The 25,088-nt window shown below is 31.5% G+C and overlaps 2 protein-coding genes across 4 annotated transcripts; both read left to right on the top strand.

The window, feature by feature from the left end:
* Positions 1-434: 434 nt before the first annotated feature.
* LOC137807639 (palmitoyl-acyl carrier protein thioesterase, chloroplastic) lies at positions 435-4,968 on the top strand. The gene is made up of 7 exons (XM_068608368.1): positions 435-798; positions 1,793-2,302; positions 2,462-2,595; positions 2,974-3,087; positions 3,428-3,599; positions 3,705-3,773; positions 4,339-4,968. Exons 2-7 carry the CDS (start codon positions 1,811-1,813, stop codon positions 4,606-4,608), a joined length of 1,251 nt encoding a protein of 416 aa, XP_068464469.1. The 5' UTR covers positions 435-798; positions 1,793-1,810; the 3' UTR covers positions 4,609-4,968.
* A 9,138-nt stretch (positions 4,969-14,106) lies between these two features.
* LOC137807638 (serine/threonine protein phosphatase 2A 57 kDa regulatory subunit B' kappa isoform-like) lies at positions 14,107-18,054 on the top strand. 3 transcript variants are annotated; one of them, XM_068608366.1, is made up of 4 exons: positions 14,107-14,295; positions 14,496-14,991; positions 16,018-17,200; positions 17,410-18,054. In XM_068608366.1, exons 3-4 carry the CDS (start codon positions 16,040-16,042, stop codon positions 17,776-17,778), a joined length of 1,530 nt encoding a protein of 509 aa, XP_068464467.1. In that variant the 5' UTR covers positions 14,107-14,295; positions 14,496-14,991; positions 16,018-16,039; the 3' UTR covers positions 17,779-18,054. The 3 variants fall into 3 exon arrangements, with proteins under 3 accessions (XP_068464467.1, XP_068464468.1, XP_068464466.1); XM_068608367.1 differs by having other exon boundaries at positions 14,496-15,797; XM_068608365.1 differs by having other exon boundaries at positions 14,107-14,991.
* Positions 18,055-25,088: the final 7,034 nt, after the last annotated feature.

Raw genomic sequence — 25,088 nt, 5'->3', positions numbered from 1 at the left:
TTCATAATTTTGAATAAAGGTTTTTGTAGTTTGTTAGCAACAAGTTAAAAAAAGGTGGAAGAAAATTGTGGATGGGCAGAATGGCCTGGGAAAAACCGTTCACCCAACTCATACAGCAATTGATTATTATGATGTCATGTGTGGCTTCGGCAGACTAAAACAATTTGAAGAAAGTTTCGATTTTGTAACCTCTTAGCCACTTTCCTTCTTTTCTTCTCACAACAATTTTTCTTTCTTTCTTATTTATTTATTTATCATACTATTTTGATTTCTAACTATTTTGTTGGAAGAAGTATATGGTAAAAAATGATAAAGCATAGTTTGGATTAGTAAAAATAAAAGTATAGAATAAAAAAAAAAAAGATTAGTTAGGGGTAGAATGGTAAAAGCGAAAAGAGAGAGGTGAAAGGGAGGCGGAGGGCCAGCTGGAGAGTATAAAAAGAAGAGGGTGCAATGAGAGTTCTTATCCTCTCTCTCTCCAACACACAACAACATACTATTCTCTCTTTTCTCCAATTCTTTTCTTATTCAAAATCAGGGAAAACGCTAAATTACCTAATACCCCTTCTTCTCTTCCATTCTTCTTTCTTCTTCTTTCTCTTCTTCTGCTTCACTCGCCTACGCGCAAATCTGCAATTTCAATCCTCTTTCTCTCTGATCTACGTGTCCACCAACTGCACCTCTACGCCCCCACTCAATCCATCTTCTCATTTTCCTTCTTCTCAACCTTCTCCGATCCAACCCTCAGACACTGCACAAAATCCCGCCTTTTCTGCGTTTATACACTCTCAACATAAGGTTCTTCTTTTTTCCCCTTTAACTCCATTAATACTGTTGCTTTCAAATAAATAATGCCAGGTCGATGCCTACTTTTTGTTCTTCTCAATTTCGACCCACTCCACTGGATTGCATTCTTCTGTTCTTTATTTTTTTCTTCTTTGCCTGTTTTTCGTTTTTTTTTTTTAATTTTGGGAGTGGTTTCGGCCTTCGCATCGTTTCTGCATTTTTCTGTTAGCCATGTTTTTAAGGATTCCGAGTCAGATCTGCGCCGGTTTATCTGACGAGTTTGTCTTGTTTGTCTCGCTTTGCTTCATTGACTGATTTCGCCTCTGGAGTCTCTCACGTGATAACATACACCTGCTATTTTAGTTGAAGTAAAACTCTGAACATGCAAGTGCTTTGGATTGCCTTTTTTTTTTAGTGGCTGTAATCCTTTACGCGCTTAGATTTTTTATTTATTTTTTCTGGTAAAAGCTTGATTCAATGTATTGTAAATGGATTATTAGCCCTTTCGTTTGTTCACCGTGGAAATTGAGACTCGCGACTGGGTAGAGTTGGTAGTTCAAGTTCAAATGAGATAAATATTAAGGGTGGAGCCATAAAAAAGAGGATTCTGTGGATCTGTTCTGAAATTGGAACTGCTGTTTGGAGTTGCTATTTTTTTAATAATAATTTTTAGAAACAATTTTGCTTTTGCCAAAACTGTTTGTTACCACTCTGCTCTGGTTGTGGTATAAATGCTGTTATTATTTGTTATATGGGGTGAAGTATAATTTTTGGGTGAACTTGGGTATTTTTTTTAGTCAAACCAGACTGATATTTCGACATACTGAAATTTATTGAAGTGGTTAGCCTCTTCCAGATGTCTGCCGTTGATACTCCATTATTTTATCTATATCATTTATAGTGTTCGCCAATTTATCTGTCTTCCCCATTCGGTGGGAGGTGGAAGAGAATATATATAGACATGTTTTTATTTTTTTTTCTAACTTAAATGAACTTTTGCATGCAGCTGCAGTAGAGATTCATTATGGTGGCAACTGCGGCTACTTCATCGATTTTTCCTGTTCCTTCTCCCTCGCCGGACTCTGGTGGAGCAGGCAACAAGCTTGTTGGTGGGCATGCCAAAGTTGGAGGACTGAAGTCCAAACCGGTGAGTTCTGCTGGATTGAAGGCAAAGGCACAAGCCCCTTCGAAAATTAATGGAAGCACAGTTGCTACATCTGTAGAAAGCTTGAAGCTTGAGGATGATTTACCTTCACCTCCTCCTAGGACTTTTATCAACCAGTTACCTGATTGGAGCATGCTTCTTGCTGCCATCACGACAATTTTCTTAGCAGCTGAAAAGCAGTGGATGATGCTTGATTGGAAGCCAAGGCGACCTGACATGCTTATTGACCCCTTTGGGATAGGAAAAATTGTTCAGGATGGCCTTGTCTTCCGTGAAAACTTTTCTATTAGATCGTATGAGATTGGTGCTGATCGAACAGCATCTATAGAAACAGTAATGAACCATTTGCAGGTAAGCTCGTTCTCATACCAATTATTTTTTAAATGTTCACATATGAATATGTTATAACTAACACAGGGTTGTATATTTACTCACTGTGCAGAACTGAAATTCAGATATAATTTTTTTAAATGTTTTCATTTGAGATTTATCTCACTAGTTGTTAAACAGGAAACTGCACTCAATCATGTTAAGGGTGCTGGCCTTCTTGGTGATGGATTTGGTTCTACACCAGAAATGTGCAAAAAGAACTTGATATGGGTAGTCACTCGTATGCAGGTTGTGGTTGATCGCTATCCTACCTGGTAAGTCATTCAGATGCACAAATGTGATTTGCAATGTATCCAAGCTAAAGCTATTTATGTCTCTATTTTAGTTAATCTTTATAAGAAATTATCACTCAAATACAGTCATGTGACTATTTAGACTTAGTTATGAAAATCACGGTACATATGAAGTTCTGGGGATGGCAGTTGATCTGATAAACACGAGCTTTATGCACAATGTATATGGGAAGCCTTATGCGATATAGTTGTTGATTTATTTTGAGAACTAGATGTATAAAGTATGCAGTTATTTTTGGCTTCTTGGCGCTGGGTTGCAGTTAGATAAGCTATTAGAGAGTATTATTATGGTTGTTCTCAATCTAATCATCTAAAGTCGTCTGTCTAAATTTGCTTCAGGGGTGACATCGTTCAAGTAGACACGTGGGTTTCTGCATCTGGGAAGAATGGTATGCGTCGTGATTGGGTTTTACGTGACTGCAAAACTGGTGAAATCCTGACAAGAGCCTCCAGGTAGAAATCATTTTCCCCTTCCTTCTGCTTCCAGCTAATTTAAAGACGTGCATCTGAATGTGCATGATTGGTGATTGGAACAATTTTGGATCTTTCAAACCCTTATAAAAGTTATGGAAAACCAATCTTTTTTTTTTCCTGTTTAAGTCAAATTTGTCACAACTGAAATTTGAGGTAATCGTATGAGTGTATTTTGCAGGTGAAAACCTCTAATTGAACAAACATAACTTCGTATTTTAGTTTATTTTTAAGTATCTTATGTACACATTCATTCCCTTAGAGCTTGTAGTTAGTATCAGGTATTTTCTGAACAGTTTGCTATGGTTTTGGTGGTCTACAGCGTTTGGGTCATGATGAATAAGCTGACGAGAAGGTTATCTAAAATTCCAGGAGAAGTCAGAGAGGAGATAGAATCTTACTTTGTGGATTCTGATCCAATTCTTGAAGAGGACAGCAGAAAACTGACCAAACTTGATGATAACACAGCAGATTTTATTCGTACTGGTTTAAGTGTATGTCAACTAGTTTTTTTGTAATCGCTGTCATTAGCTATTTTCTTTAATTATTTCATATGTTGTTTTCTAATCGGTTTACAAAACGTGTCTTCAAATTTGCAGCCTAGATGGACTGATCTTGATATCAACCAGCACGTCAACAATGTGAAGTATATTGGCTGGATTCTGGAGGTAGTTTTCTACCCTTGCGTTCTAATAAACTTCAATGCTTGTTTTCTATTTTCTCTCATTCTTTAATTCTTCATTCAAAACATCTATCGTGGCACAAGCTTGGGAAGGCCATGTGAAATTCAGGGTAGAATTATTAATGAAAATTGTCATCTGATTAGAATCAGGTCAATTTCAGGTCATATACTCAGGCACCTAATTTCCCTGTAGGTGAACCCTACTCTCTTGTCTGCCGTGTCCTTGTGTGTTTATGTGAGGGAATTAAGTCTAAGAGTATGGGTACTTTTCGGGTTTATGGAAATGACTGATATGATATTATTTTGTGAGCCAAGGAGGAGCAGTGTGGTGGTGACTTGAAAATAATGTGATATAAATTGAGTTGTAATATGCAACCTTTGAGAGAACATTGAAAATTGCGCAATAAGGGTGATCTTTGTGTAAATCACTTGTATTCTCCTTTTATTAGTTATTGCTGGTTGATTTATTCTTGGAGATATAGCTTGGTATGTTCAATTTATTTTTGTTATGCCTCTTAATTAACCAAAGGAATGTCCTTTGATTGTTGCAGAGTGCTCCACAGCCAATCTTGGAGAGTCATGAGCTTTCTTCCATGACTTTAGAGTATAGAAGGGAGTGTGGTAGGGACAGTGTGCTGGATTCCCTGACTGCTGTATCTGGTGCCAACATTAACAATCTGGCTGACAGCGGATATGTTGAGTGCAAGCACCTGCTTCGACTTGAAAATGGTGCTGAGATTGTGAGGGGTAGGACTGAGTGGAGGCCCAAACCTGTGAACAACTTTGGTTTTGTGAATCAGGTTCCAGCAGAAAGCACCTAAGATTTTGAAATGGATAACGGTCGGAGTTGCATCAGTCTCCTTTGTCTGTCCGATCTACATGTCTTCATATATATATATATATAGAAACCTTCTAATCTGTGTTACTTTGATGGGTAAGGGGAAAAGCAGTAGTAAATCTCATTCTCATTGTAATTATCTACTGCTGTGGTCTCCTTCTTCTCCATATTTCATTTTATCTCTTATTGCTACTGCTAGGCTGTCTTCAATATTTAATTGCTTGTTCAAAATAGCTAGATATGTATATTATTATTCTTTTCTCTTGGTCGAATTAAAGATTCAATTTTCCTTTTCCTTGTGAACAGTTAATTATTATTATGATTATTATTATTATTATTATTATTGTATAGCCTGTATTGCAAGAATGCATTCTCCAGCTTGTATTTATGCCAACTTCCCACATGGGAATTATTGTATGCAAAACATCTCTTCTCCTCGAAGCCTCTTAAAATAATTCATACATATTATCTTACGTTGATATATGGCTCTCCAAAATGTGTGTGGGCCTATGCATGTGCTGTCCTACGTATTTCTGTAGTCTACATTTTGTTGGCTCACCACTCCTGCCTCTTAGAACTTTCACTTTTATATGCTTCAAATTCTCGGTTCCTTTGTATTTGCAGAATATGCCTAACTTCCTCTTTAATTTTGTTGAATTCAGATGTCTTAGTCTGTCTATGATTGGAAAAAGTTAACAGTTAGTTCTAGTTTTTATTTTATTGGTTGAAAAGTTGATTTACTCTGATGAACAGTATGTGATCAACAATTGAGGTGTTTTTTTAAAACATTAATTTCTGTCTTTTTTCCTTTTTTTTATTCAAACATCTTCATTTTTAAAAAATTTCTTGTTACTTATCCCATTCAAGGTAAGTCTTTTTATTTATTTGATTACTTTTCTTTCACTGTTATCTTTTTTATTAAACCCACGAGCCTGTCTTGGCCTCATATTCTAAGTTGCATTGAAGTTGTCCTAAGAAATAAGAAACTGAAAATGGAATATTCCATACATTTGATTTTGGTGGTATTACGATTTCAAGTTTTCCAAAGGGTGCATGAAATAAAGTTATTTGTGGAAATTATTTCGCCAGTGTTTGTGTCAGACTGTGAAATGACAGGAATTGAAAATGGGCAGGGGTTTTGGTATGTGGAACTAGAAGAATGTGTTGTTTTTCCAAATCTTGAGTCGTTAAAATCTTTTTTAGTTTAAACTGTCTTATGCATAATTTGATCAAAAACAAAACTAAACAATTTGATCAGGATATATAATGTATTTGAGGTTTCACTGCTGAGAATATAATGTATTTTAACTTTATTGTCAATTTGCTTTCTAAGATATGCAAATGATTCTATATATCTGGAAATAAATATCTTGTTAATACATTAACTTTGTTGTCAAATCATTTTATCAACATATATATATATATATATATATATATATATAATATCTAATTATGTATGTTATGACTTTAATATAATATGATTGGATAAAGTTAAATTGTGCGTTAAACTATTTGTTGAATTATTAACTAGATAAAGGGCTCATTATATGTTCTAATTTATTTTTGTAACAAAAACATAGAACTTTAATTTAGATTCTCAGTGATTTTTATTTTTTTTTTGATTGTCAGTGATGTTAGTAATATATTTAGTTATATGAACATATAGAATGGAAGTAAAAGAGTGAAAAAAAGATTGGTAATGACGAAGAGGAAAATGAATATAAGAAGAGTAGTGATGATGATGAAGAGAATTTTGAGAATGTAAAGGGTAGTGACAATGAGGAAGATGATATACAGGATGAAGAGGTTGAAAATTAAAACAATGATACAAATTAAAATATAGCAAGAGTCAAATATAAGTATAATGGATTTAACATAGGGAGATGTCATGAATTTAGAGTCTGCAAGTGAGAATGATGCTTATATATTTTATTTTCATAGATAACTTTAGCCCTTACAATAAGAAGAAACTACGACACTATTTCAAATAGAACATATTTAAAATACTAAAATAAAATAAATTTTCATTCTCATCCTATAGTGTTATTTACTATATTAAGAAAAAATATTATTGACTATCTAATATGATAACTTATGTAAAGAAAATTCCACGGAATAATAATTTTTGTTGAGTTTAATAGTTAACACTTGCGTGTAAAGTAAAAGAAGCAAAACATTTTACTTTGTTGTTTAATTATAAATGGCTTTTAATATGATTTTTAAGGTTATTATTTAAAACTTAACAAAAATATTTGTGAACTATAAGAATGTTTTTTTCACGTTTTCTGTATATTTGTTCCTTTTTATGATATAAAATGAGGGAGTAGAAATTAATAATTTATAATCCATTTTATTTCATTATTTCTATTAAACTTTGAATTAATAGCTGTTTTTATTATTGTACATGAGCCAGATTCGGTCCTGTTAACTGAACTTAAGATAGTGAAGACAATGGTTGGCTCTAGCAAAAGCATAAGAGTCTTTGATATTGGGCCACATAAATGTGTTTATTATGGTATATTATAAAGGTTATTTTAAAGTGATGATTATGTTTAGGCAAATATTTAGCTAAGCATGTATAGGAAAAAAAATGAGATTCTTTTGTCAAGTGTAAATTAATTTATAGTTTTTTAAAATTCTTTTTTAACTGTTTGTATATAGGTAATAATGTAAATGGGTTAAAATATTTAAATTAATCTTGCTGAATGTTTGATCAATTTATTTAACCAAATAAATGAACTCAAACTTAGAACTATTTAAGTGAGTCAAATTCCGAAATATGATATACAATTACACATAAATTACCTTTTTAGAATATAAAGTTGGACGACAAGAATATACTTTTATAGAGAAAACATAAAATAAATACCTAAAGTAAAATCAAGTTGCATATACAAATTTACAAATCCCACCCATAGGATTACTATATATAACAAGCTGTTAGCATGATTGGTTTTGTTTCAGAAATTTAATTGGGATAGATTAAAATATATAGTTTCTTTTATATTGTCATCTACCATATATTATTTCTTGATATCCAGTCGATAGATATAATAATATATATATATATATATATATACATTATTATACATTACATAACATTGAAACTAATCTATCAATTAGGCATGATTTGTCCTCGACCCACATGGGTCAAAGTAAAAAAAATAAATCATAGAATAAAAGAAATTACATAAAACAAAATTTATAATGTTAATGCGTACTAACCTATGTATCATTTTCTAAACTAAAAATTCATATTTAAAAATAAAAATGAAACAAATTATTGTACTTATGAAAAATATTTACTTCATTCAAATACAAATTTATTACGGGTAGAGTTGACTTGGATTTAAGGGTAGAGTTGAATTAGATTTAAGGGTAGAGTTGAATTAGATTTAAGTCAAGTTAAGTCAAATTAATGTCATGTTAAACTGATAAGGATATTAGGTCAGATTGAGTTAGATCGATTATAGGCCAGATCAAGACAGATCAAATTTAGGTCAGTCACATTATATTTAACCCAAGTTATGCCACGTCAGATTGAGCACATACTGGGACAAGTTAGATCAGACTAAATTTAGATTGGGCAATTTCACACAAGTCACGTCAAACTTAAGCCTAAGTATGTTGAGTCAGAATGAGCTAGTTGGGTAGAGTCCAAGTCAAGTAGGTCGGGTTAGGTTGGGCCAATGTTAGGTTGGGTCCAAGTCATGTCAAGGAAGATCAAGTCCATGGCATGTTGAGTCAAGTTGGGCCCAAGTTAGGTTGAGTCGAGTTAGGCACACTTCAGCTCAAGTCAAGTCGAATACATTTCAAATTGAGACGAGTAGAGCTCACGTCGAGACGATTCAAGTGGACCCATGTTAGGACTAATTGAGTTGAGCCTATGTTAGGTCAAGTACACTTAAAGTCACCTCGCGCTACAAGAAAATAATCAAATTGCAACTAATTTTAGAGATCAAAATAATTAGTTACTATTATATTAAATTAGAGACCATTTTATAGACTAAAAAGATCATTGGTATCTAAAGTAATTTCTATTATTAATAAAATTTTATAAAGTAGTTTTAAATTGAGATCTAATCATTAAATACAAATTTTTTAGTTACTAATATTTTAAATTATAAATTAGTATCTAAAAGAGGAACAAATAAAAAAAATAAGAAATAATGTAATTTTATCAAAGGAAATATAATTACTAATATCTCTCTCTCTAACTCCAATAACAAAACAATTATACTTTTTTTTGGAAATAGAAAAAATAGCTATTAGGAGAACATTAAAGGAGGAATTATTTTCCTATCAAACACTAAAGTAAAGCAGTAGAAAAGAAAATGAATTATTTTGTTTTGTCTTACTAAGAAAATAATATGTTTATTTTGTAACAAGAAAAGTAAACACCTAAGTAAATTTTTCTTTATATGGGACTTCTCTTCTCACATTCTTCCATTTGAAATTTTTTATTAATTTAATCAAATATTCACATCATACTTTATTTTTTGTCATTCATGTTATTTCTTTTTCAATAGGTCACAATCAAATCAAACCCATATAAATTTGTCTATGTTAATCACCTTTGTCATAAAATCTGATAGGTTTTTATTGGTGTGATTTTTTTTTAATGTCCACACATTCCTCATCTACTACTTCATTAAAAAAAATTATTAAATAAAAACTCATTTTAAAAACCAAAATAATTAGTTATTATTTCATTAAATTAGAGACCATTTTATAAATTAAAACAATATTATTAATAAAAATTTATAAAATAGTTTCTAAATGGGTATCTAACCCCTTAGCTACCAATGTTTTAGCTACTTACCACTTTATATTCTAAATTAATATTTATTAGTCTTTTAAAGACTAATTTAGAATCTAAAATATTAGTAACTAAAACCTAGGTAGTTAATTTAAATACCAATTTAAAAATTATTTTATAATTATTTATTAATAATAAAAACCACTTTAGATATCAATAATTTTTTAGTCTCTAAATTGATATCTAATTTAGTTAATATAGTGACTAATTATTTCTGATATCTAAATTTGATTGTTATTTAATAATTTTCTTGTAGTGCTTCTCGAATAAAGTGATAGTATCTATATGCTTTTATTATGGAAAGAAAGAAAGAAAAAATTCCTTGCGCTGTGCAAGGCACTTTGATTCTTATAATATAAGACAATCTCTTGTTGCTTATGCCAAAGTTCTTTCATTAGCATTTTGAATTCATATAAAATGCTTGAATAGTTTCCATGTACTCAACTTCTATACTAGATAGAACTACAACATCTATTGTGATGCAAGAAGTAAATCTTTAACGTTACTCTGATATTGTTTTTTTCATTTGTGATTTGAAAAAAAAAATTATGAATCACAACTCTACGTGGCTTTCCCATTCACTTCAAATATTAAGTTCAATCAATAAATAAATAAAACTATTTTAACATCTATTGAGTTTTGTTGAGTCTGGGAAGGCATTTGTAATGTAGTTCCACACTCCAAATGACAATCCCTTAATGTGAGAGAAATGTGTTTGAAGATTCTATATTAATTAAATACCAAATTATAGGATATAAATATGTTGAAGATCTCACATTCACTAGAGATAAAGACATTTTATAGTATATAAGTTGGTACAAACCTCATCTTAAGTTCATTTTATGAGGTTTAGTTAGACTTAAAATTTACTTCAATATACTGCAGTGATTAGAATGATCATATATTTTTCTTTTCCAACATTTCTACTCATCTAAAAGTCTTTTGTGATAGTGATTGGGGTACATGCAAGACAATCAATAACTGATTTTAGTGTTCGATTTTGTTCATCTATGTTTTTTTTATAATATGATATTAGAGTTAATTCTATCAAAAATTTGTTGAGTTTATTATTAGGTCATCTGTTATCAGATTATTCATAATATATAATCTCACGTATAAGTAGACAAGTCTCGACGTGAGGAAGTGTTGGAGATCTTACATCAACTAGAAATAAAAATATTTCATATTTCAAAAAAGTTGAGTTAGATTTAAAATTTATTTTTTAATAAAATTTAATTTTGTAAGAATGAGTAGAGTTAAATTGTAATCATTTGAAATTAAAGAATCCTAAGTCTGTGCTGTTTAACATTTTCTAAGAAAACAAAATAATAAAAGTGGAATGGATTTGGAGTTTGATGGAAGATGCAGCAGAAAGATGTAACTGTCGTATGCTTTGGTAACTTCAATTTTGCTATTCTCCTCAGCAACCTAATTATGACACTGTTTTCACTTTCTTCTTATAATTTATTTTTTACATATTCTTTTTATCATACATGTACGAGTATGTAATATGAAACGTTAGTATATTATTAAATATTTAAAAATGTATGTATTTATTCTGAGTTAATTTAAATTCTAATTTGCTACGGATTGCCTCACCCAAAAATAAATAAAAATGGATTAGGTTTATTTCATTTTATGGACATTGAAATTTATCTATTATTTAAAAAAAAAACTAATGAGTCATCTTAAGAATACCTAGTGAATAATTTTAATTCAATATATTGTTGTTCAAATCAAATATTTCTTAAACAAATATTAAAAAAATGTTTCAATTTTTTTCTTACCACCCAAATCCAATACTTTATGTCTTATCTAACACTTTTTTTTTCTATTTTGTTGTTAAGCAAATGACAAAATATTTAGCCTTTATCTAGCATTTAACTATCTTTCTCATTTTCTTTTTTCATTTACTTCATGTTTTGTCCATTAGTTTGGTTTACATTATCATCCGTCTTAATTTTCAATTTTTTTAACAATCATAGTTCTTTTTATTTATTTTTTTAATTGATGTCTCTTAGTGAGGTTTTCACGATGTTAACACGTATTACACGACGCTAAAGTCAATTTGGAAAGAATTGTCCAATTATAAAAAAAAAATTCCCTTGAACCTGTGATAGTTTGCAACATCTTCAAATACATACCGATTCAGAGTATGTGATATCCTTTTAGATGAGACTCGATGGTTATTTTTCTAAAATTTGTGATCAAATTCTTCACTTTGATCCTTTGCCTACAATTGATAATGTTTTCTCCATTTTTCTTAAGAAGAAGCTCAACATTGTTGGTATTGTTGATCAAGACACCCTTTTAAAATCTAGTTCAAACACCAAACTCCATGTTTATGTGGATGTTGATTAGAGATCATGCATTGATGGTAAAAAGTCCATAAATTGGTATCTTCTTAGAGAATTCTTTAATTTTATGAAAAGTAAAAAGATAGCACACTATTAGCAAATCTTTAGTTGATACAAAATCTTTAGCATCCATGTCAACATAATTAATTTGGTTAAGAATTTTGTTGGCAAATTTAAATATCACAACTCCTTATGCTATTGTTTGTGACAACAAAACAACCATACATATTGCTATCAATCAGAATTATCATAAAAGAACAAAGTCTTTTGAGATTTATTTACATTACATTTGAAAGCAAGTTGAAAAATGAGTTCTCAATCTATTTCATATCCAACAACATCATTAATTGACTGTCATCTTTGTTAACATATTTAATTTTCTATTTTAATATGGTATCAGAGCCATTTCGAGCCTATCCTAACGAGTATTTGTTGGGTTTATTAGGCCACCCGTTATCGGACCGCTATTGGATCACCCATAATATATAGTCCTACGCACGAGTTGGCAGTCTCGGCGTGAGGGGTGTGTTGTAGATCCCACATCGACTAGAGATTAGAGTTTTTCATTGTATATAAGTGGGTGCAACCCTCAACCTCATGAGCTGATTTTATGAGGTTGAGTTAGACTTAAAGTTCACTTTGTAATAATCTTCACCAAAACTTTACTTAGAATTACTTAACATCGTAAATCAAGTTGGGAATAAAAAAAAATGTGGATATTGATTTTTAGTGATTTTTTTTTTTTTTGAGTTTGCTACTATACAAGTATTTATAGCCTCTATCTTGTATATAAAATAAAATCAATTTTTGCAAACTTTCTCTTTTCAATTTTTCCTTTTCTTGCTTTCTGCCGCTGATATTTCTAATACTCCCATTTTGAATTAGGGTATGTATTCATATTAGCTCATAAATAGTTTGATTTTTATCTATTGGTATAATCAGTATTGTTTTGTGTAATGATTATTTAGTTATACGATTTATTAATTAATTTTTAAAAAGGTATTTTTAACAGTGATTTGTTTGTGCTCATTTTTTATAAAGGTGACCTTTCAATAATATATAGTACAGATTCATGTATTTTTTATATTTTTGTCTAACTATTTTAAAAATAAACAGTTTTATGTTTTTTGATAAACAAATCCTATCTACTTGATAAATCACCGATTTTTTTTTAAATTACTTATTTAAAAATTATTTATCTGAATTTTAAGCAAAGTGAGTAATTGTATCATTAGTTAAGATTAGAATGACAATAAAAAACATGAGTTCTTAATATTAATTATTATTTCATTTCATTTCGCTCTGCATTTTCAAACTAAACTTAAATTTCACTTTGTCTTGTTGATTGAAGGGTAAATTTTTTGTCTTATTTCAATAAGCTAGTTCGTGATTGAAACATAGCTTTAGCCATGAAAAGGAGGAATGTCATGATCATGTATAAGGGTTAAATGGAGTCACACATTAACCATCTTTTGGTTGAGAAAAAAAAATAAAGAGAACAAGTCATCTTCAAACTCAACCTCTTCAAAGTGCACCAGTGATGATTAATTATTTTGTACCACAACATCAAAACTTGAAAACTGTCTTTTCCATCTCATGCAAATGGGTAGAAAAAAAAATCAACAAATTTCAACATTTATTGAAATATTTGGAGACCATATGCAGTATCTTAGTAACATATAGGTACCGTGACATGCATATATCATAGTTACTAACACACACTTTTTGGTGCTTTCTCTTGTTCCTTTCTTTTGGTTTTAGATCACTAGGAATAATATATAACAATGGGAGTTTGCATACATGATCGATGAGTGTGATGGGTCAGTGGGTGTAACCAACATGGCAACTTTCTCATAAAACTCTAGTCATTGAAATAATCATGAAATCAAATTGAAGAAGAAATTAGTTATGAATGAGAAAAAATTATTAAGAAAATAACTTTAAATTTTAAGTTTTTAAATAAAACACAATACAGTTGTCTAATAGTTATATGTGCAACCACAGTTATGAATCCATGGTGTTGTTTATTTTAATGGGTTTTATGCTATGTCTGTTGGAGAGATATAAATGTTTGAACAAACAGGTTTTGATAATCGAGGTAAAATTTGAAACCACAACTAACCTACAATATTGAATTTAGTTTTAGTATATGTTACATTAGCATAACAATAAAAGTATTTGTTGGTTGAAAGAAAAAAAATGTTTTGTATTTAGACGTTGAAATAGGAAATTGGTAATTTATTTGTTGGTGATTTGATGTGTTGAATGATGATATTTTTACCCTCCCTATCCCCTCTTCTTCTCTGTCTGTGTTTGCGGTGATTCTGTCCCTTACTTTTCCTGATTCTCTATTTTGTTCTCATCCATCGCACACTCATTATTCATTCATTCATTCACTTCTCTCTCTGTCACTTGCAACCCTCTAACTCCAAAAATCTAGCCTCGAAATCGGGCATCCAAAATCTTCAATTTTCACTTTACGTAATCACCCTATGTAGGACTATGCCCTATGCACCTTTTTGTCCAACCAAAACAAGCAATAAAATAAATCATAAAACCAAATTAACCATTTCATAATCATACATCTACTTTCACTGTATTTTTTTATTTACTTGGTATCATATACTTGTAACAAATGTTTTTGGCTTTCGTAAATTAGAGTCATATTATAATATAATTGAGTTCACTGTGCAGGATGCAGTGTAAACTGAAGATTAAGATGGAGTTTAAGTTGGGTTGGGTTGGGTGGAGATTGGAGCGTTGTAGTTGTACCTGCGATGCGGTTGTGTTGTGAGTAACAAAGCAACATTAACTAAACCAACATGTGGCGTCGTTTGTTCTCTTGAATCGAGGAAAAAAAGCAGGGAGCAATTCTTTCTGAGCATAGTGCCATTCATGGAGGGATCCATCTTCATGCCTCAAAATGCTCCCTCTCCATCCATTTTCCAAATCTAGCATTCTTCTTTGGATCAAACGCCATTTTTTCTCTCCTCACTCTTTCACCTCCAAACAATCACTCACTCCCACCTCTTCTTCTTCCTTCTCTTTCTCTCTCTTTCTTCCCATTTCACCTATCTCTGCACCTTGTTACCTCTTTATGCAAACCGTTAAAGTTAAACTTCTTCTCTGACTAGCTGCTTCCCTTCTCTCTGTCTCTTAAGAGGGTTTGCTTCAGTCTCACAGAAATCAGGTTGGTCTTTTCTGCTTCTTTTACGCATACTCCTTCTCGACAGCTGTTCTTAAATATACTAATTTTGGTGGGGTTCCTGTTTTGAAACTCACTTTGGAGTTTAACTGAGTTGTTATGTACTGAAGTATTAATTTTTTTTTTCTAGTACTGGTAATGATCTTGTCAGGTACAAGGTCTTTAATGGTTCCTCAAGTGGTTGTGATTCTTCTATCTATTCTTCTAGTTTTCAGACCCAGATCTCGGTTCTACCCACCCACTGTTGCTGCTTCTCTAAAGTCTTTAATTTTGTATCGACTGTAGGCTTGTCAATTTCTTGCTTTAAACGGGTCGTTTACATTCTCTTTTGTGTTTTCTCTCCAACCCCCCTCTTCTGTATTGTTTGATTCCGAAACTTGTTGAGATGAACTTGTTCTAGTATGTTCAGCTCCTGCTTCTGGGAATGACTAGTCTTTTAGTCTACAACATCTTTGGGGTCTTAATTATAGTTTGTATTTGAAAAATTACCGAGATTCATACTAATGCACTGAATTCAATAATATCTATTGGTACAAATTTATAAACTATTGGTAGATCTGGCTAGAATATGCTGCTAACTGTTCTTGGAGTACCTTCTTTCAAAAACTTATGTCTTGACTATCCTCAATTCCTTTGGCACTTCCCCTTATCCAAAGAGCAGTTCTCTCTCTTGATCTTGTCTCTCTGTTTATATCCCATATTTTTGCATTATTCTTCAGATTATCAACCTTCTCGAGCATATTGAGTTAGTCTTCATCCCTGGTCTAATGTTCTTTCTTGCGGAGGATTCGGTAATTTTTTTTTAGTTCTTAATGCTGGATGTTCTGGTTTAATCTCTAAGTTGGTCCTAATTACACTTTCCATGTCTCCTAAGCGTGCCTTGTTTTCCATTTTTGTTATGTTGTTGAATGATTGCATTAATGGCAGCTGATTTTATTGTTACATGACAAATCAAGTTAAAAGAACTCCTGAGCTTTGATATTTTAATTTAGAGTGATAATTTGGTTGCAGGCGTTCTTGATAGATTGCCACCATGATAAAGCAAATTCTTAGCAAACTGCCGAAGAAGGTGCCAAAATCTGACTCATCAGATTCTTCAAGGAGTGATTCTAGCAATTCTACTAGTTTTGGGAATGTTTTTCAGTGTACCAATGTTGGAAGCACCATTTCAAGCAAATTAAATGTTGTGAAGAGGGTATCTTCGGTTGTTTTCCCTGCAAGCATGAGTGCTGGAGTGGAAGCAGTAGACCCGTGTCTGTCCTTCAAAGATGTTTCAAACACACAGAAGCAAAGCCTGTTCATCAGTAAGTTAAACCTTTGCTGCAAAATTTATGACATGAGTGATCCTGATAAGAGCAGTTCAGAGCAAGATCTCAAACGACAAACGCTGTTGGAGCTTGTTGATTTTGTTTCTTCTGGATCTGTCAAGTTCACAGAACCAGCAATCGCGGCTTTGTGTAAAATGTGTGCAACTAATTTGTTCAGGGTTTTCCCACCCAAGTTTCGAACAAGTACTGCTGGTGGAGAAACCGAAGACGAGGAACCTATGTTTGATCCTGCCTGGTCTCACTTGCAAGTTGTTTATGATCTACTCCTTCAATTCATCAACTTTAACTCTCTTGATGTGAAGGTGGCAAAAGCACATGTAGATCATGCTTTCATTTTAAGATTACTTGACCTTTTTGATTCTGAGGACCCCAGAGAAAGAGATTGCTTGAAAACAATTCTTCACAGAATCTATGGGAAATTCATGGTTCATAGGCCTTTCACACGGAAATCTGTTAGCAACATCATCTACCGGTTTGTTTTTGAGACCGAGCGGCATAACGGAATAGCAGAGATGCTGGAGATTTTTGGGAGTGTGATTAGTGGATTTGCCTTGCCATTGAAGGAAGAGCATAAGATATTTTTGTGGAGGGCTTTAATTCCTTTGCACAAACCTAAATCTGTTGGCATTTATCACCAGCAGTTAACATATTGTGTTGTACAGTTCATAGACAAGGATCAAAGACTTGCTAGCTCAGTGATAAAGGGACTATTGAAGTACTGGCCAGTAACAAATAGCCAAAAGGAGCTCATGTTCATCAGTGAGTTGGAAGAGATTTTGGAAATGACTAGCATGGCTGAGTTCCAGAAGATCATGGTCCCCCTCTTTCGACGAATGGCTCAATGTCTTAACAGTTCTCACTATCAGGTAGTTTTTTCTACATTGGTTCTGTTGTTAACCATGGTTTCCAAAATTCCAGTTAATCACCGAGTCCTATAGTTGTGCTAAACAGATAAAATGGTTGTTTTATAATATAATTGATTGAGGCATTTTTTACGAGAGTCATTTGAATCATGTCATGCAACATGGTTTTGTTGGTATGATTGTGCACTTATAGTGATGCTTTAATAATTCAGGTGGCAGAACGAGCACACTTGCTATGGAACAATGAGCACATTCTGAATCTGATAACGCAAAACCGACAGGTGATTTTGCCTCTAGTGTTCTCAGCAATTGTACATAATGCTCAAAGTCACTGGAACCAAGCAGTGCTGAACCTGACTCAGAACATAAGGAAGATGCTGTCTCAGATGGACGAGGAACTGGTAGCAGCATGCCAACGCAGAACTGAGGAGGAAGATTCAGTTGCAAGTGCTGCAGCTGAGAGGAGAAGAGTAACATGGGAACGCCTAGAAGCTGCTGCTAGTGTCCAATCTTCTTCTATGGGTGGTGGTGGTGATGTTTTAGTCCCAGTGAAATCTGCTACATGCTCAGTGGCATGCTAAGCTAATTAACTGGTTTGAGTTATGATATGATATTATGATGATGATGATGATTATGTAAGCCTAATTAAGGTTCTAATTAATTACATAATAGTGGTGTGGTTCTTGAGTTTTTATTTATTTGTGCCATTTTATTGTTGGCACAATAGGGTATGCATGAATGTTTGTATGTATACAAATGCATACTTACTAGGCTAAAAAAAATTGTGGTGACTGAGGGAAGGGTGCTGCATAATGCTTAATGGTGAGAAAGATGGTTATTTGAATTGAGAAAAGAAAGTAGGCAGTGATACTGTAGTATTATTATATTACTATTATCATTGTTTTGTTGTTAGGAGCAGAAGAGAGCAGAGAAAGCATAGCAGAGAGAGCAGGTGTGGGGGTGTGTGTGTCGGTGGCTTATTCGTGCGTGCAATTATTTGCAGTGTCAGCACCGTAACCCTCACTCTTTATTCACTTTTCTCACTTCCTGGACCCCACCTTAGTCCCTTCTCTGCAACACTCTATTCTTCACCCTCTCTCCCTATAATGCCATGTGAAAACCAAAAAACTTGCATCTATCTTCACCACTCACTCTTTCAACGCCATATACTTCAACAACAACAACAAAAACAGAGGTTATACTGCTTTTAAATTAAGACTGAATTTGGTTTATGATTTATTCTTCTTTAAAAGGATGTATAATTTTAAGCAATTCATTTATTTTTATAAGATTTCAATCTAGTGGTTAAATTGATATGATTTAGTATTTGGAACAATAATTAAACAAAGGGAGTTATAATAAATGAGTCACCCACATGACACTCATTACTTAACAAAGGCAAAAAGATTGACCTCTTTGGTGGGGAATGATGTAAACCTCTACTTTAACACATACAAAGTCTAAACACGAATTGTAAGATTCAAATTCTTTAAGACGTGCTTAGTTAAAGTACTTTATTTTTTATGCATCATTCTAAAATTTCAACCTTATGTTAATCTCTTCCTGAAATATTTATACCAAAATTATTAGTGTTTTGTGTGTATTTTAGTGCAATAAAATAACACGTTTCATAGCTATCTGCATAAAAAAAAATGGAACAAAACTAGTCCAGGTATTTCATTGTGATGGTAAGCAAGTAATTAATGGGATATGTGCATATCTTACTTACCTACTGCAAGCAACCAACCTCAAAAAGTAGTTTACTTTAGATTTAATGCGTTCACCCTTTACACACCACTGTTATCAGTCTCTTCTTTGGTTTGGACTAATCAATATTCAACTCTCTTTTTCAATAATTAATGTCATCACTTTTGCATCACATATATCAAAGTTTAAGACTTCAAGGATTCACAATTTAAGATCACTTTTTCTGCCATACATAAGTTCTTCACATTTGGGATTTGGTATATACAAGTTTCTTTGAATAGTGTAATTAATTATGTTCATAATATTTCCATGAGCACTTCAAAGTCAAAGAGCATCCTACATTCAAAAAAGGAAGAGAAACTGAACAGAGATATTAATTGAATGGCAGTTGGAAGAGAGGAAACTTAGTTGATAAGTAAAAACAAAATGAAAAAAACATATGACTTGGTTGGTTACTGCCCTAACCAACTGTCCAAGCCCCTGATGCTATACCAGATAAATTGCTTCAGGGTTTAATATTCTATATAGTGTATGCTTTCAATGGTGCATGATTTCACCTTCAAGGTTGAATTTCTTCAACAACACAATAAGGGGAAAAAATGTATGCACCTCCACAGTACCAAGACATAAGTTATGTGGAACATGTTCGCAGACGCCACGAAGAAAAGGGATGCCTTTACGCTTGGTTTGTATAGTTATCATTGTTGCTTTTGTTGTTAAATTTTTTGTTATTATTAGTGTTGTCACTCTAGCACACAGATGATTCAATTTTCATGATGTTGCACTCTTTGTTCTGGACACTTCATAATTTCCTTTTCCTTTCACAGTGTGTACTATTAGAATGAATGAAGCATCAATTTTATTTTGTTTTTGCTGTCATTTGTTGACTGGTGGGGATTTTCATTGGGATTTGCAATTGCAGTTTATTTGCCTTGTGCTGCTGCTTCTGCTGCTACGAGACCTGTGAGTGCTGTTTGGATGTGTTATGTTGCTGCTGCCCCTAGATAAGGGTGATCATCGCCTGCACCAGTCCTATGATAAAAATGTGATCATACTCCCTTCTGTGTGTATCTATCTAAACTAATAATTACAAATGAAGATGAAACTTTCTGAATGTGTTACTTTTGACTTATGGTTGTGATAAGGTTTCTTTGCAAAATGACTTTATGATGAAGGAGGCATAGACCTAACAAGTACCATTTTTCAGTTTTTCCATGCTGAATATTTTAATTTAGCGCAAGTTACTCTGGTGATAATGTAATGGTTAAATGAAGAATAAAGTATGAACATTTTGGGGACCCTTTATCGTGTTATGTTGTCGGCAAAAGACATGGTGATTCTAGAGCAGAGTGATGAACTGGAGCCCTCTTGGGGTCCAAATTTGAACAGGCATGGTATTCAACAGTTTCTATGAGTTCAGCTTTGAATTTCTATTTAATAGCGGCCAAACTATGTTTATTTGTTTTTTTACCAAAGTAAAAGTAAAAAGAAGTTAATGAATATTTCATTTAAACCAGTGATATACATATTTTATAGAAATAAATATTTTATAATATATAAATGCAAGTAAATTTTATTTTATAAATTAATTTTATAAAATTAAAATAAATTTAAAATTTACTTTTTACTTAACATGGTAAGAATTTATTTAGCTTATGAAATCACTTAATATCAATAAATGTATAATCAGTTACATCAATAAATGTATAATCAGTTACATCAATAAATGTCTTTATATATTTAATAAAATTAAACCAACTTCAAACTTCAATTTTGACTCTTCAGTCAGGACATTACTGTTGAAAACTAATTAACTTGTAAATGTAGTTGGAGGAAGTACATATATGGGTGCGTTTGTTTCTTGGTTTCAGTTTTTCAAAATTAAATTTTAGAAATTAAGAGTAAGAAAAGAAGATGAAAAATAGGATTTGCAAATCAATAAAAAAAATGGAGAAGTTCTGTCTTTTTTGTAATTTTGAAAATTAAAAAGGAGATAAATTATGAAATAATTTTAAAAGATTACTCTTATGAAACGTTTTAAATTTCTATTTTTTATAAAAGGTAAGAATCTACTTTCACTGATAAGTACGGGAAGTGGTGAGGAGGTTTGAAATTTGAAGTGAGGTGCATGAAATAAATGAAAAGAATCTATTTTATTACTAAAAAAAATTTCAGAGTGTATTTGTATCACAGAATTTAATATGAAAAAGGAATGAAAATTTTGGATTTAGGGGAGGTGATCCACTTTGATTAAAAGGGACTCTTCCTATATAGGTTCTTCTTCTCTGTCACTTTCATACACAGAAAATATTTTTTTTTATTCTTTTTTACCATCTCTATTAGTTTTTAGATTATGAAATTTGAACACCCATTTAAAAAAAAAATTTCAATAATCCAAAAGTTTAAAAAACTTCCAAATTATGTAATTTGAAAATTAATCATACATATGAAAAAAGTTTTTGAATTATGTAATCCAAAAATTAATTATGAATTTAAAAAATAAAAACTTTTGAATTACTAATCCAGAATATTGCAGAAAAATATTTTTAAAAATATAAAAGTTGATGGAGGTGAGAGAGAATATATGGAGGTTAAAAAAGAAACAACCTTAAAAGGAAGTGGAATTTAGAAGGAAGTAAAGGTGAAGGCCCCAAATTTCTATTAGATTTTGTTATTTATTATTTCTCCAAATTACCCTTTTCAGCCAAATAATAACTTGAGTGCTTTCTTATTTTCTTTTTATGTCAACGAGTCAATACCAAAATACCTTATTATTTCGTGCATTAAATTTATTTAATTAATTATACTTAAATTCATTATATTAAAGATATAATTGATTATCTCATTTACTTAATTACGCTATGTGCAATCCTATTAAATAAGATATAATGACTAATTATAATCGATTTTATAAATTCAATCAAAAATTAGTTAACTGGAAATAATTTACGTATTTCTATTTAATTTAGATGTAAGAGCAATTAAAAAAATTAACCACCATTTCTTTTTTTTTTAATTCAATTATATATATATTATAAACTTTACTACTTTTTTTTTCACTCTTTCTTTTTAAACAAACAATCACTAATCATTTTCTTTTCTTTCTTTTTACTCTCTTCCACGTTACATCACCCCATTTAAACTAAGGCTAAAAAATGAGATTCTAAATGTTTTGCAAAATGTAATATGCAAAAGAAAAAGAAAATAAGGAGAATGTTATAATTAGGAGAAGAGTAAAAAATTCTCGTTCTAGAGAGCTTGTTCTGAAAAACTCGTTTTAGAAAATGCATTATGGAAGGTATTTTATATGTTCCAGAAAGTTTGTTTTGGAAATCTTGTTCCAAAAACCTTGTTCTAAAATGTATCTTATAAGTTTCAAAATAAAATTTCTAGAAATTTTATTTCTAAAATCTTATCCTATTTAAAAAAAAATGTTATATAATGTATTTTATGAATTTTAGAGTGTTTTGGAAAAAATTTAGAAAAGGTAATTCATAAGTCACTTTAAAGAAGAGTAAAATGGTCGTTTTCTAAAATTGCGGGGTTACATGTTCAAAATAGGAGTGCAAGAAGTAAAAGCCTTTGGAGTGATGGAATGCTAGGTGGACTGTTTCTTCCTGCACCTCCATATCTTCTTCTGCCACCTTCATACACAACATGAAAATACATTTTTTTCCTTCTTGTGTCACCTCCATAAAGTAGTTTCTAGATTATGTAATTCGGAAACTCTTTGAAAAAAGACTTTCGGATTACATAATCTGAAAGTTAAATAAGACTTTCAGATTATGTAATCCAGAGAATAATCATGCATCTGAAAAATGACTTCCGGATTAGATAATCCAGTAGCTAATTACAAATTTTAAAAATGACTTTCGGATTACGTAATCCAAAATATTATAAAGGGGCATTTTGGGAAATTTGAAAACTTATGGAGGTAAGAGAAGAAGGTATGGAGGTGGCAGGAAGAAACAGTCTGCTAGGTGACTTCTCTTATGAAAATTGGTTGCTTCTTCCTGCACCTCCATATATTCTTCTCCCACCTCCATAAATTTTCAAATTTCCAAAAATACCTCTCTGTAATATTCCGGATTACTTAATCCAGAAGTTTTTTTCAAGTTCGTAATTAGCTTCTGGATTATATAATCCGGAAGTCTTTTTTCAGATGCATGATTAGATTCCGGATTATGTAATCCGAAAGTCTTTTTTAGTTTCTGGATTACATAATCCAGAAGTCTTTTTTCAAATGTGTGTCCGGATTACATAATTCAAAAGCTGCTCTATGAGGGTGATATAAAAAGGTTAAAAAGATATTTTTATGTTGGGGTGACAGAAGAACTTATGGAAGTGGAGGAAGAAGGTAACAGAAGAACCTTGAAAATTGCGAGAAAATATGACTCTAAACAAAAGTCCACTTTATTTGTACTCGAAATACTACATGTGACAGCAATTAAGAAGTTTTGTGTCCCTAAATATCAATTTTTTTTATTACTGACTGTCATTGGATAACTCACTTCTCAACTTTCAACCCGTATTCATTTCTTTTGTCTCTTTCAATTTCTATAATTCATTTAATCTACACAAAATCATTTTCCATTCATTCATTACTTTTTTTCCTTTTTCATTCCACAACTTTTATATCATATCATCCAGGCAAAGTGCTAAATAACTTTCAACCGCTAAAAATATATTAACCATGATTCTTTGACTGTGCACGACAAAAGATTTTAAGGAAAGGAAAGTCATTTAGGTTGCCTCAACACTTCAGAAAACACTAGAAGATATCTTGATAGCGATTCTTTATATTATTTCTTTTAAAATGGATGAAGAAATTAAGAATGAGTTGCAAATGTCTTTTGGCGAAGTCATGCATGATGTAGAGCTGTTGAATTGAAACATGAAACGCATAAGATGACTCCTGTTGGAGGCAGGTTTTTTAAAGGGACCCAACAGCTTTGTCTCAACGATATCATAAAATAGACTGTTTCTTCCTGCACCTCCATACCTTCTTCTCTCACCTCCATAAGTTTTCAAATTTCCAAAAATGCCCTTTTATAATATTTCGGATTACGTAATCCGGAAGTCATTTTTAAAATTTGTAATTAGTTACCGAATTACATAATTCGGAAGCCATTTTTCAGATGCATGATTATTCTCCGGATTACATAATCTGGAATTCTTAGGATTTAGGGTATAAGATTTAGTGGTTACGGTTCATGTAACTTTAAGTATAAAACTATCTTTTCTCAACAACATTGTTTAACTTTTTAGAATATAGATTCCTCAACTTTCTTCTTTGCTAACAACATTTATGCTCCTCTCTATCTAAGTTTTTAATTTACATTTTAGTTTTATGACTTAACATGAGTCATTTTACTGACATTAGTCTCATTTAAGGACCAAGTCAAATTTCAACTTCTATAGGGAAAGGTGACTCTAACATTTATTCTCAAAGCATATATATAATATGTTATATCTACTTTCACAATTAATTAGAACAACTATATAACATCATGTAATTCACTCCATACTTGTTAAGCAACTATTTATTCATATTTTCTAATTTGATAATATCACGTTTTATTCATCACAAATTTAAAAGCACGGTAATTGACAAACTCAATTGATCCAATAGATTATACTTGGATCCTTTAAGGTAGATATCTCAAATTCACTTAAAAATGTTACACCAAAACAAATGTTATTGTAAGAGTATTAATTAAAAAAATAACTTCAAAATCTACAATATATAATACATTAAAACATATTACACTAAGATATGTTCAATATTAAATTACACACTATATAAAAATAATCATGTATATATTTAAATGTAACTAACTTTTTATTATTTAAATGTAACTAACTTTTAGAATTAAGATAAAATCTTGATTTAGGCACCTCGACCACTTTCTTAAGATTTTTCTTTTTTAATACTTTTATCTTCATTCATTATAATATAAACACAATCTCAAAAGTTATATTTCAACTTTCAACTAAAAACTCTTAGTTATCTTTAAAGTAAACAGAAACAAATATATGCACACAAAAATAACCCCACTACTAGGATGACAAATCAAGGCGGGTCAACCGGTTAAGAAAGAATGCAATGTGGGCTTCTATTTTAACTTGGTGACTTGTTTAAGCTCACCTCGCATAATCTGTCGTTCGCACATGTATAACCCAC

This window comes from Phaseolus vulgaris, chromosome 3 (assembly GCF_000499845.2).
Source record: "Phaseolus vulgaris cultivar G19833 chromosome 3, P. vulgaris v2.0, whole genome shotgun sequence".
Lineage (NCBI taxonomy): Eukaryota > Viridiplantae > Streptophyta > Magnoliopsida > Fabales > Fabaceae > Phaseolus > Phaseolus vulgaris.
The sequence above is the reverse complement of the archived record's forward strand: the minus strand, read 5'-3'. Positions and strand labels throughout refer to the sequence as shown.

Excerpts from the sequence above, each read along its gene's own strand:
- LOC137807638 (XM_068608366.1), top strand. The coding sequence starts at position 16,040 with ATGATAAAGCAAATTCTTAGCAAACTGCCGAAGAAGGTGCCAAAATCT. Across the intron at positions 17,201-17,409 it reads TTAACAGTTCTCACTATCAG|GTGGCAGAACGAGCACACTT; the intron begins GTAGTTTTTTCT and ends TTAATAATTCAG.
- LOC137807639 (XM_068608368.1), top strand. The coding sequence starts at position 1,811 with ATGGTGGCAACTGCGGCTACTTCATCGATTTTTCCTGTTCCTTCTCCC. Across the intron at positions 2,303-2,461 it reads CAGTAATGAACCATTTGCAG|GAAACTGCACTCAATCATGT; the intron begins GTAAGCTCGTTC and ends GTTGTTAAACAG. Across the intron at positions 3,088-3,427 it reads ATCCTGACAAGAGCCTCCAG|CGTTTGGGTCATGATGAATA; the intron begins GTAGAAATCATT and ends GGTGGTCTACAG.